This window comes from Hemitrygon akajei, chromosome 19 (genome assembly GCF_048418815.1).
Source record: "Hemitrygon akajei chromosome 19, sHemAka1.3, whole genome shotgun sequence".
NCBI lineage: Eukaryota > Metazoa > Chordata > Chondrichthyes > Myliobatiformes > Dasyatidae > Hemitrygon > Hemitrygon akajei.
In genome coordinates, this window is record NC_133142.1 from 63,699,216 (window position 1) to 63,712,632 (window position 13,417).

A 13,417-nucleotide genomic window follows, 5' to 3' on the forward strand; every position below is an offset into this window, starting at 1 on the left:
ACCGCATTCGGTCCACAGCCCCGGACCGCATTCGGATCAGTCTCAGACGGCATTCGGATCAGTCTCAGACCGCATTCAGATCAGTCTCAGACCGCACCCCGTCCACAGTCTCAGACCGCACTCCGTCCACAGTCTCAGACCGCACTCCGTCCACAGTCTCAGACCGCATTCGATCCACAATCTCAGACGGCATTCAGATCAGTCTCAGACCGCATTCAGATCAGTCTCAGACGGCATTCAGATCAGTCTCAGACCGCATTCGATCCACAGTCTCAGACCACATTCAGATCAGTCTCGGACCGCATTCGGTCCACAGCCCCGGACCGCATTCGGATCAGTCTCAGACGGCATTCAGATCAGTCTCACACCGCACTCCGTCCACAGTCTCAGACCGCACTCCGTCCACAGTCTCAGACCGCATTCGATCCACAATCTCAGACGGCATTCAGATCAGTCTCAGACCGCATTCAGATCAGTCTCAGACCGCATTCGATCCACAGTCTCAGACCACATTCAGATCAGTCTCGGACCGCATTCGGTCCACAGCCCCGGACCGCATTCGGATCAGTCTCAGACGGCATTCGGATCAGTCTCAGACCGCATTCAGATCAGTCTCAGACCGCACCCCGTCCACAGTCTCAGACCGCACTCCATCCACAGTCTCAGACCGCACTCACCCACAGTCTCAGACCGCACTCTATCCCACAGTCTCAGACCGCATTCGGTCCACAGTCTCAGACCGCATTCCGATCACAGTACAGTCTCAAACCGCCTTCAGTCCACATTCTTAGACCGCGCTCAATCCACATTCTCAGACCACATTCAGATCACAGTACAGTCTCAGACCGCATTCGGTCCACAGCCTCAGACCGCATTCGGTCCACAGCCTCAGACCGCACTCCGTCCAGAGCCTCAGACCGCATTCGGTCCACATTCTCAGACAGCATTCAGTCCACGGCCCCGGACCGCATTCGAATCAGTCTCAGACGGCATTCAGATCAGTCTCAGACCGCATTCGGTCCACCACCCCGGACCGCCTTCGGTCCACAGCCCCGGACCGCATACGGTCCACAGCCTCAGACCGCACTCCGTCCAGAGCCTCAGACCGCATTCGGTCCACATTCTCAGACAGCATTCAGTCCACGGCCCCGGACCGCATTCGGATCAGTCTCAGACGGCATTCGGATCAGTCTCAGACGGCATTCAGATCAGTCTCAGACGGCATTCAGATCAGCCTCAGACCGCATTCAGATCAGTCTCAGACGGCATTCAGATCAGTCTCAGACCGCATTCAGATCAGTCTCAGATGGCATTCAGATCAGTCTCAGACCACATTCAGATCAGTCTCAGACCGCATTCGATCCACAATCTCAGACCGCATTCAGATCAGTCTCGGACCGCATTCGGTCCACAGCCCCGGACCGCACTCGGTCCACATTCTTAGACCGCCTTCAGTCCACATTCTTAGACCGCGCTCAATCCACATTCTCAGACCACATTCAGATCACAGTACAGTCTCAGACCGCATTCGGTCCACAGCTTCAGACCGCATTCGGTCCACAGCCTCAGACCGCATTCGGTCCACATTCTCAGACCGCATTCAGTCCACAGCCCCGGACCGCATTCAGATCAGTCACAGACGGCATTCAGATCAGTCTCAGACGGCATTCAGATCAGCCTCAAACCGCATTCAGATCAGTCTAAGACGGCATTCAGATCAGTCTCAGACGACATTCAGATCAGTCTCAGACGGCATTCAGATCAGCCTCAAACCGCATTCAGATCAGTCTAAGACGGCATTCAGATCAGTCTCAGACGGCATTCAGATCAGTCTCAGACGGCATTCAGATCAGTCTCAGACCGCATTCGATCCACAGTCTCAGAACGCATTCAGATCAGTCTCGGACCGCATTCGGTCCACAGCTTCAGACCGCATTCGGTCCACAGCCTCAGACCGCATTCGGTCCACATTCTCAGACCGCATTCAGTCCACAGCCCCGGACCGCATTCAGATCAGTCACAGACGACATTCAGATCAGTCTCAGACGGCATTCAGATCAGCCTCAAACCGCATTCAGATCAGTCTAAGACGGCATTCAGATCAGTCTCAGACGACATTCAGATCAGTCTCAGACGGCATTCAGATCAGCCTCAAACCGCATTCAGATCAGTCTAAGACGGCATTCAGATCAGTCTCAGACGACATTCAGATCAGTCTCAGACGGCATTCAGATCAGTCTCAGACCGCATTCGATCCACAGTCTCAGAACGCATTCAGATCAGTCTCGGACCGCATTCGGTCCACAGCCCCGGACCGCATTCGGTTCACAGCCCCGGACCGCATTCGGATCAGTCTCAGACGGCATTCGGAACAGTCTCAGACCGCACTCGGTCCACAGTCTCAGACCGCACTCCGTCCACAGTCTCAGACCGCACTCCGTCCACAGTCTCAGACCGCACTCCGTCCACAGTCTCAGACCGCACTCCGTCCACAGTCTCAGACTGCATTCCGTCCACAGTCTCAGACCGCATTCAGACTGTACTCTCAGACCGCATTCGACCCACAGTCTCAGACCGCATTCGACCCACAGTCTCAGACCGCACTCGGTCCACAGTCTCAGACCGCACTCCGTCCACAGTCTCAGACCGCACTCCGTCCACAGTCTCAGACCGCACTCCGTCCACAGTCTCAGACCGCACTCGGTCCACAGTCTCAGACCGCACTCGGTCCACAGTCTCAGACCGCATTCGATCCACAGTCTCAGACCGCATTCAGATCAGCCTCAGACGGCATTCAGATCAGCCTCAGACCGCATTCAGATCAGTCTCAGACGGCATTTAGATCAGCCTCAGACCGCATTCAGATCACTCAGACGGCATTCAGATCAGTCTCAGACGGCATTCAGATCAGTCTCAGACCGCATTCGATCCACAGTCTCAGACCGCATTCGATCCACAGTCTCAGACCGCATTCAGATCAGTCTCGGACGGCATTCAGATCAGTCTCAGACGGCATTCAGATCAGTCTCAGACCGCATTCAGATCAGTCTCAGACGGCAGTCAGATCAGTCTCAGACGGCATTCAGATCAGTCTCAGACCGCATTCGATCCACAGTCTCAGACCGCATTCAGATCAGTCTCGGACGGCATTCAGATCAGTCTCGGACGGCATTCAGATCAGTCTGAGACGGCATTCAGATCAGCCTCAGACCGCATTCAGATCAGTCTCAGACGGCATTCAGATCAGTCTCAGACGGCATTCAGATCAGCCTCAGACCGCATTCAGATCAGTCTCAGACCGCATTCAGATCAGTCTCAGACGGCATTCAGATCAGTCTCGGACCGCATTCGGTCCACAGCCCCGGACCGCATTCGGTCCACGGCCCCGGACCGCATTCGGATCAGTCTCAGACCGCATTCAGATCAGTCTCAGACCGCACTCCGTCCACAGTCTCAGACCGCACTCCGTCCACAGTCTCAGACCGCATTCGATCCACAGTCTCAGACCGCATTCAGATCAGTCTCAGACCGCATTCAGATCAGTCTCAGACGGCATTCAGATCAGCCTCAGACCGCATTCGGTCCACCGCCCCGGACCGCCTTCGGTCCACTGCCCCGGACCGCATTCGGTCCACAGCCCCGGACTGCATTCGGATCAGTCTCAGACGGCATTCGGATCAGTCTCAGACGGCATTCAGATCAGCCTCAGACCGCATTCAGATCAGTCTCAGACGGCATTCAGATCAGTCTCAGACCGCATTCAGATCAGTCTCAGATGGCATTCAGATCAGTCTCAGACCACATTCAGATCAGTCTCAGACCGCATTCGATCCACAATCTCAGACCGCATTCAGATCAGTCTCGGACCGCATTCGACCCAGTCTCAGACCGCATTCCGTCCACAGCCTCAGACCGCATTCCGTCCACAGCCTCAGACCGCATTCCGTCCACAGCCTCAGACCTCATTCGGTCCACAGCCCCGGACAGCATTCGGTCCACAGCCCCGGACAGCATTCGGTCCACAGCCCCGGACCACATTCGGATCAGTCTCAGACGGCATTCAGATCAGTCTCAGACGACATTCAGATCAGTCTCAGACTGCATTCAGATCAGTCTCAGACTGCATTCAGATCAGTCTCAAACCGCATTCAGTCCACAGTCTCAGACCGCATTCAGATCACAGTACAGTCTCAGACCGCATTCAGAGCACAGTCTCAAACCGCCTTCAGACCACATTCTTAGACCGCGCTCAATCCACATTCACAGACCACAATCAGATCACAGTACAGTCTCAGACCGCATTCGGTCCACAGCCCCGGACCACATTCGGTCCACAGCCCCGGACCGCATTCGGATCAGTCTCAGACGGCATTCGGATCAGTCTCAGACCGCATTCGGATCAGTCTCAGACCTCATTCAGATCACAGTACAGTCTCAGACCGCATTAAGAGCACAGTCTCAAACCACCTTCAGTCCACATTCTTAGACCACGCTCAATCCACATTCTCAGACCACATTCAGATCACAGTACAGTCTCAGACCGCACTTGGTCCACAGCCTCAGACCGCACTCGGTCCACAGTCTCAGACCGCATTCGGTCCACAGTCTCAGACCGCACTCGGTCCACAGTCTCAGACCGCATTCGACCCAGAGTCTCAGACCGCATTCGACCCACAGTCTCAGACCGCATTCAGATCACAGTACAGTCTCAGACCGCATTCCGATCAGTCTCAGACTGCATTCCGTCCACATTCTCAGACCGCACTCTGTCCACAGCCTCAGACCGCACTCGGTCCACAGTCTCAGACCGCACTCGGTCCACAGTCTCAGACCGCACTCGGACCACAGTCTCAGACCGCACTCGGTCCACAGTCTCAGACCGCACTCGGTCCACAGTCTCAGACCGCACTCGGTCCAAAGTCTCAGACCGCAGTCGACCCACAGTCTCAGACCGCACTCGGTCCACAGTCTCAGACCGCACTCGGTCCACAGTCTCAGACCGCATTCGCCCAGTCTCAGACCGCATTTGACCCAGTCTCAGACCGCATTTGACCCAGTCTCAGACCGCACTCGGTCCACAGCCTCAGACCGCACTCGGTCCACAGTCTCAGACCGCACTCGGTCCACAGTCTCAGACCGCATTCGCCCACAGTCTCAGACCGCATTCGGTCCACAGTCTCAGACCGCATTCGCCCATAGTCTCAGACCGCATTCGCCCACAGTCTCAGACCGCAGTCGACCCACAGTCTCAGACCGCATTGGACCCACAGTCTCAGACCGCAGTCGACCCACAGTCTCAGACCGCCCTCGGTCCACAGTCTCAGACCGCACTCGGTCCACAGTCTCAGACCGCACTCGGTCCACAGTCTCAGACCGCATTCGCCCACAGTCTCAGACCGCAGTCGACCCACAGTCTCAGACCGCAGTCGACCCACAGTCTCAGACCGCACTCGGTCCACAGTCTCAGACCGCTCTCGGTCCACAGTCTCAGACCGCACTCGGTCCACAGTCTCAGACCGCACTGCGTCCACAGTCTCAGACCGCACTCGGTCCACAGTCTCAGACCGCACTCGGTCCAAAGTCTCAGACCGCAGTCGACCCACAGTCTCAGACCGCACTCGGTCCACAGTCTCAGACCGCACTCGGTCCACAGTCTCAGACCGCATTCGCCCAGTCTCAGACCGCATTTGACCCAGTCTCAGACCGCACTCGGTCCACAGCCTCAGACCGCACTCGGTCCACAGCCTCAGACCGCACTCGGTCCACAGTCTTAGACCGCATTCGCCCACAGTCTCAGACCGCATTCGCCCACAGTCTCAGACCGCATTCGGTCCACAGTCTCAGACCGCATTCTCCCACAGTCTCAGACCGCAGTCGACCCACAGTCTCAGACCGCAGTCGACCCACAGTCTCAGACCGCAGTCGACCCACAGTCTCAGACCGCCCTCGGTCCACTGTCTCAGACCGCACTCGGTCCACAGTCTCAGACCGCACTCGGTCCACAGTCTCAGACCGCATTCGCCCACAGTCTCAGACCGCATTCGGTCCACAGTCTCAGACCGCATTCGCCCACAGTCTCAGACCGCAGTCGACCCACAGTCTCAGACCGCAGTCGACCCACAGTCTCAGACCGCCCTCGGTCCACTGTCTCAGACCGCACTCGGTCCACAGTCTCAGACCACACTCGGTCCACAGTCTCAGACCGCATTCCGTCCACAGTCTCAGACCGCATTCCGTCCACAGTCTCAGACCGCATTCGACCCACAGTCTCAGACCGCATTCAGATCACAGTACAGTCTCAGACCGCATTCAGAGCACAGTCTCAAACCGCCTTCAGTCCACATTCTTAGACCGCGCTCAATCCACATTCACAGACCACAATCAGATCACAGTACAGTCTCAGACCGCATTCGGTCCACAGCCCCGGACCGCATTCGGTCCACAGTCTCAGACCGCAGTCGACCCACAGTCTCAGACCGCTGTCGACCCACAGTCTCAGATCGCACTCGACCCACAGTCTCAGACCGCACTCGACCCACAGTCTCAGACCGCACTCCGTCCACAGTCTCAGACCGCACTCGACCCACAGTCTCAGACCGCACTCCATCCACAGTCTCAGACCGCACTCGAGCCACAGTCTCAGACCGCACTCCGTCCACAGTCTCAGACCGCATTGAACCCACAGGCTCAGACCGCATTCGGAACACAGTCTCAGACCGCAATCCGACAACAGTCTCAGACCGCATTCCGTCCACAGTCTCAGACCGCACTCCGTCCACAGTCTCAGACCGCACTCGACCCACAGTCTCAGACCGCACTCTATCCCACAGTCTCAGACCGCATTCCGATCAGTCTCAGACCGCAGTCGACCCACAGTCTCAGACCGCATTCAGATCAGTCTCAGACCGCATTGGACCCACAGTCTCAGACCGCATTCGGTCCACAGTCTCAGACCGCACTAGGTCCACAGTCTCAGACCGCATTCGGTCCACAGTCTCAGACCGCAGTCGACCCACAGTCTCAGACCGCATTCGGTCCACAGTCTCAGACCGCACTAGGTCCACAGTCTCAGACCGCATTCGGTCCACAGTCTCAGACCGCAGTCGACCCACAGTCTCAGACCGCATTCAGATCAGTCTCAGACCGCATTGGACCCACAGTCTCAGACCGCATTCGGTCCACAGTCTCAGACCGCATTCCGTCCACACTCAGACCGCACTCCGTACACATTCTCAGACCGCATTTGGTCCACAGTCTCAGACCGCATTCCGTCCACAGACTCAGACCGCATTGGACCCACAGTCTCAGACCGCATTCAGACTGTAGTCTCAGACCGCATTCGACCCACAGTCTCAGACCGCATTCGGTCCACAGTCTCAGACCGCATTCGGTCCACAGTCTCAGACCGCATTCGGTCCACAGTCTCAGGCCGCATTCGGTCCACAGACTCAGGCCGCATTCGCCCACAGTCTCAGGCCGCATTCGGTCCATAGTCTCAGGCCGCATTCGGTCCACAGTCTCAGACCGCATTCGGTCCACAGTCTCAGACCGCACTCGGTCCACAGTCTCAGACCGCACTCGGTCCACAGTCTCAGACCGCACTCGGTCCACAGTCTCAGACCACATTCAGTCCACAGCCTCAGACCGCATTCGACCCACAGTCTCAGACTGCATTAGGACCGCAATTTCAGGCTGCATTCAGTCTGCAATCAGATCACTATCTCAGGCGGCATTCAAAACACATTCTCAGACTGCATTCTACACTTACCAGGAAATATTTCTGTGACTTCAGCTTCTGCTGAAAGTCCATCCCAAATACTGTAATCTGTCCATCATACCGGCAATCTCTCTGCACAGAAAAAAGAGCTGGTTAACTTAGTCTGAGCTTTCTATCAGAACCACCACCTATCAAACCGTAAGGAGAAGAAAGAATTCAGAGTGAGGACGGCCTCTTGGCCCTCACCATTGCATTAGCAATGGTATATAGACTGTTCATCTTTGGCGGCATCATCAAGGACCCTCACCACCCAGGACATGCCCTCTTCTCATTGCTACCATCAGGGAGAAGATACAGGCGCATACTCAATGTTTCAGAAACAGCTTCTTCACCTCTGCAATCACATTTCTGAACAGTTCATGAATCCATGAACACCAGCTTGTTATTGTTTTAGTTTTAGAACAAAGATTATTCCAGCACAGTACAGACCCTTCGGCCCACGATGCTCTGCTTACCTTTTAACCTACTCCACGATCTATCTCACCCTTCCCTTCCTCGTAGCCCTCCATTTTTCTATCATCCATGTGCCTGTCTAAGTCTCTCGTAAATGTTCCTAATGGATCTGCCTGTACCACAGTCACTGGCAGTGCATTCTATGCATTCACCACTCTCTGTGTAAAAAAAAAACTACTGACATCACTCCATATTTTCCTCCAGTCGCCTTAAAAGTATGCCCTCTCATCTTAGTTAAGTCACCCTCAGGAAAAGGGTCCACTCTATCTATGTTTCTTAACAGCTCTTCTCTATTCAGTGTGGTTACTTTGTATGGTTAGGGTTAATGGATTGTGAGCATGCTACATTGACACCTGCAGATCGCCTTCAGCACAATCCTCCGGCTGGGTGGATTGTTGACACAAACGACACATTTCACTCTATATTTCAATGTATGTGACAGATTCAAGATTTATTTTCCAGCACACAACTGCAAAGGAGAACAAAATAATTGTTACTCCTGACCTGAAGCGTCACAAGAAAAACACAAAAGATAAATAACCCAAAAAACTGAATATACACATAATATATTTATTATATTACTTCTCTTGATAAAATTATAAAAAGGGAAATATAAATCTACCTCTGCACTGTACTGCTGCTGCAAAAAATAAATTCCACATCATATATCAGTGATATGGTCCTGTCTCTGGCACTGAGGTTGGACCCACGACTAGGAAGGGGAGGAGGGAAGAGAAGAGAGCGGTAGTGATAGGGGATTCTATAGTCGGGGGGTGGATAGGAGAGTTTGTGGGGAAGATCGGGAGTCTCGGATGGTATGTTGCTTCCCTGGTGCCAGGGTCTGAGACATCTCAGATCGGGTGCAGGTTATTCTCGAGAGGGAGGGCAAGAATCCAGATGTTGTGGTCCATGTAGGGACCAATGACGTGGGGTAGGATGAGTGAGGGGGTCCTGCGTAGGGAGTTCAGGGAGTTAGGTGCGAAGCTGAAGGGCAGGACCTCCAGGGTAACAATCTCAGGATTGCTACCTGTGCCACATGCGAGTGAGGCAAGGAACAGGAGGATTATAAAGATTAATACGTGGCTGAGAGGATGGTGCAGGAGGGAGGGCTTCAGGTTTGTAGATAATTGGGCCTTGTTCCAGGGAAGGTAGGATCTGTTCCGAAGGGACGGCTTACACCTGAACTAGAGCGGTACTAACATTCTCACAGGGAAGTTTGCTAGAGCTTCTTGGGGGGGTTTAAACTAAATTTGCAGGGGGCGGGGATCCAGAATGTGAGAGAGGATAGCGAGAGGAAGAATAAAGGACAGGTGGGGACTACACGGTTCCGGAATATTAAGTGTGTAGTAGAGGAAGGTGGGGCGGAACAAGTGATAAGGAGGACTCGTGTAGAGAGGGATGGTCTGACGGAACATGGAGTTAAATGTGTTGAAAGAATAAGTAAATGTAGGAAGGACAACAAAATTCTAGGGGTGTATAGCCCGATGGGAGTTCGGGGAGCTGGGTTAAGCACAATAGGCAGCGATTCAAACCGAGAGAGGAGAAATGGGTTAAAAATTCTATATCTGAATGCACGGAGTGTCAGGAATAAGGCGGATGAGCTTGAAGCCCAGGTGCGAATGGGTAACTATGATGTTGTTGGGATAACGGAGACATGGCTGCAGGGAGATCAGACCTGGGAAATGAATGTACAAGGGTATACATACTATCGTAGGGACAGAAATATGGGCAGAGGGGGTGGGGTGGCCCTGTTGGTGAGGAATGAGATTCAGTCCTTTGCAAGGGGGGACATAGGGTCAGGAGAAGTAGAGTCTGTGTGGATAGAACTGAGGAACAGTAAGAGCAAAAGGACCCAAATGGGTGTTGTCTACAGGCCACCAAACAGTAGCATGGATATTGGGTGCAAGTTGAATAGGGAGTTAACATTGGCATGTGGCAAAGGTAATGTCACAGTAGTTATGGGGGATTTCAACATGCAGGTGAACTGGGAGAATCAGGTTGGTGCTGGACTCCAGGATAGGGAGTTTGTAGAGTGCCTACGGGATGCATTTTTGGAACAACTTGTACGAGAGCCGACCAGGGACAAGACTATTCTGGATTTAGTGTTATGTAATGAACAGGATTTGATAAGCGATCTCGCAGTAAAGAAGCCATTAGGAGGTAGTGATCACAATATGATAAGCTTTTATCTGCAATTTGAGAAGGATAAGGGCAGCTCGGAGGTGTCAGTGTTGCAGATGAACAGGGGAAACTATGGAGCCATGAGGGAGGAACTGGCCAAAGTTGACTGGACGGATAGCCTAGCAGAAAAGACAGTGGAACAGCAATGGCAGGTATTCTTGGGAATAATGCACAAAGTGCAAAATCAGTTCATCCCCCAGAGAAGGAAGGATTCAAAGAGGGGAAAGGGGCCTCAGTGGTTGACAAAGGAAGTCAGAGACTACATAGCATTAAAAAAAAGGAAATATGACAGAGTGGGAGGACAGATGATTGGGAAGTTTTTAAGGAACAACAGAACTTAACTAAAAAGACAATACGGGGAGAAAAAAATGAGGTACAAACGCAAGCTAGCCAGGAATATAAAGGAAGATAGCAAAAGCTTTTTTAGGTATGTGAAGAGAAAGAAGATAGTTAAGAACAATGTTGGGCCCTTGAAGAATGAATTGGGTGAAATTGTTATGGGAAACAGAGAAATGGCAGAAGAATTTAATGAGTACTTTAGATCTGTTTTCACTAAGGAAGACACAAGCAATCTCCCAGATGTATGGATGGGCCAAGGACATAGGGTAACAGAGGAAATGAAACAGATTGACATTCGGAAGGAAACGGTGATGAGAAGACTGATGGGACTGAAGGCTGACAAATCCCCAGGTCCAGATGGTCTGCACCCTAGGGTACTAAAGGAGGTGGCCCTGGAAATTGCGGATGCATTGGTAATCATTTTCCAATGTTCCTTAGAGTCAGGATCAGTTCCTGAGGATTGGAGAATGGCTAATGTTATCCCACTTTTTAAGAAAAGAGGGAGGGAGAAAACAGAGAACTATCGACCTGTCAGCCTGACATCGGTGGTGGGAAAGATGCTAGAGTCCATTATTAAGGATGAAATAGTGGCATATCTAGATAGCAGTGATAGGATTGGGCCGAGCCAGCATGGATTTACCAAGGGTAAATCATGCTTGACTAATCTGTTGGAGGTTTTCGAGGATGTAACCAGGAAGTTAGATGGGGGAGATCCAGTGGATGTAGTGTACCTTGATTTTCAGAAGGCATTTGATAAGGTCCCACACAGAAGATTGGTGGGTAAAATCAAAGCTCAGGGCATCGGGGGGAAGGCATTGACATGGATAGAAAAATGGTTGGCAAATAGAAAGCAAAGGGTAGCGGTGAATGGGTGTTTCTCGGAATGGCAGGTGGTGACTAGTGGGGTGCCACAGGGCTCGGTATTGGGACCACAGCTGTTTACCATTTACGTTAACGATTTGGATGAAGGCATAGAAAATAACATCAGCAAATTTGCTGATGATACTAAGCTGGGTGGCAGTGTGACATGTGATGAGGATGTTAGGAGAATTCAGGGTGACTTGGATAGGCTGGGTGAGTGGGCAGATACTTGGCAGATGGCGTTTAATGTGAATAAGTGTGAGGTTATCCACTTTGGGAGTAAGAACAGGAAGGCAGATTATTATCTGAACGGTATAGAGTTGGGTAAGGGAGTAATACAAAGAGATCTCAGAGTCCTTGTTCATCAGTCACTGAAGGTGAATGAGCAAGTGCAGCAGGCAGTGAAGAAGGCTAATGGAATGTTGGCCTTTATTACAAAGGGAATTGAGTACAAGAGCAAGGAAATCCTCTTGCATTTGTACAGAGCCCTGGTGAGACCACACCTGGAGTATTGTGTACAGTTTTGGTCTCCAGGGTTAAGGAAGGACATCCTGGCTATAGAGGAAGTGCAGCGTAGATTCACGAGGTTAATTCCTGGGATGTCTGGACTGTCTTACACAGAGAGGTTAGAGAGACTGGGCTTGTACACGCTGGAATTAAGGAGATTGAGAGGGGATCTGATTGAAACATATAAGATTATTAAGGGATTGGACAAGATAGAGGCAGGAAATATGTTCTAGATGCTGGGAGAGTCCAGTACCAGAGGGCATGGTTTGAGAATAAGGGGTAGGTCATTTAGGCCAGAGTTAAGGAAAAACTTCTTCTCCCAGAGAGTTGTGGGGGTCTGGAATGCACTGCCTCGGAAGGTAGTGGAGGCCAATTCTCTGGATGTTTTCAAGAAGGAGCTAGATAGGTATCTTATGGATAGGGGAATCAAGGGATATGGGGACAAGGCAGGAACCGGGTATTGATAGGAATTGATCAGCCATGATCTCAAAATGGCGGTGCAGGCTCGAAGGGCCGAATGGTCTACTTCTGCACCTATTGTCTATTGTCTATAATAAACATGATTCTGGCTTTTATAAAAATTAATTCTCATGGTTTATGCTGACTGTTAACTGTGTCAAATTCAACAAATAAATCTGGTGTTTTTTCTCTGCTTTATGCAGTTATCAGTACATCTTCCAAGGTCTTACCAGATACACAAATTAACATCATCCACTGATACCTGTGACAGACAAACCAGACCAGCTTAATCTAGTAATTCGCATTTACACACTTGGGCCCCAGATAATGATAATTAATCAATTAACAACTTGTTTGGCAACATGTTCTCAGAGTCTGTCATCAAATTACTCAATCCTGCCAGTCACAATATACCGTATATTAATCATTTCAATTCAGTACCAGTTCAATAACTTAATCACTATAAAATATACATGAGCCGAATTAGGCCATTTGGCCCATTAGGGTAGTCTGTTCCACCATTCTATCACGGCTGATTTATTATTCACCTCAGACCCATTCTCCTAACCTGTAACCTTTAATGCCCTAACTAATCAAGAACCTATCGACCTTGCTTTAAATATAGACAGCGACTCGGTCATCCCATAGTTGTCTTTGTTTGAATCAGAATCAGGTTTATTATCATCGGCATGTGACCTGAAATTTGTTAACTTAGCAGCAGCAGTTCAATGCAATACATAATATAGAAGTTAAAAAACAAAAATTCTAACAATAAATAAGTAAACCAATTACAGGATACATATATTGAATAGATTAAAAATCATACAAAAAAACAGAAAT

General features: G+C 51.3%; 1 protein-coding gene across 1 annotated transcript in view; it reads right to left on the bottom strand.

Annotated features, from left to right (window-relative positions):
• LOC140741996 (ubiquitin-like modifier-activating enzyme 1) overlaps window positions 1-13,417 on the bottom strand; it is a 430,112-nt gene that overhangs the window by 369,584 nt on the left and 47,111 nt on the right. The window contains exon 12 of the mRNA XM_073072650.1: window positions 7,769-7,849. Coding sequence (XP_072928751.1) covers window positions 7,769-7,849 — 81 coding nt within the window. The remainder of the gene's footprint in view (window positions 1-7,768; window positions 7,850-13,417) is intronic.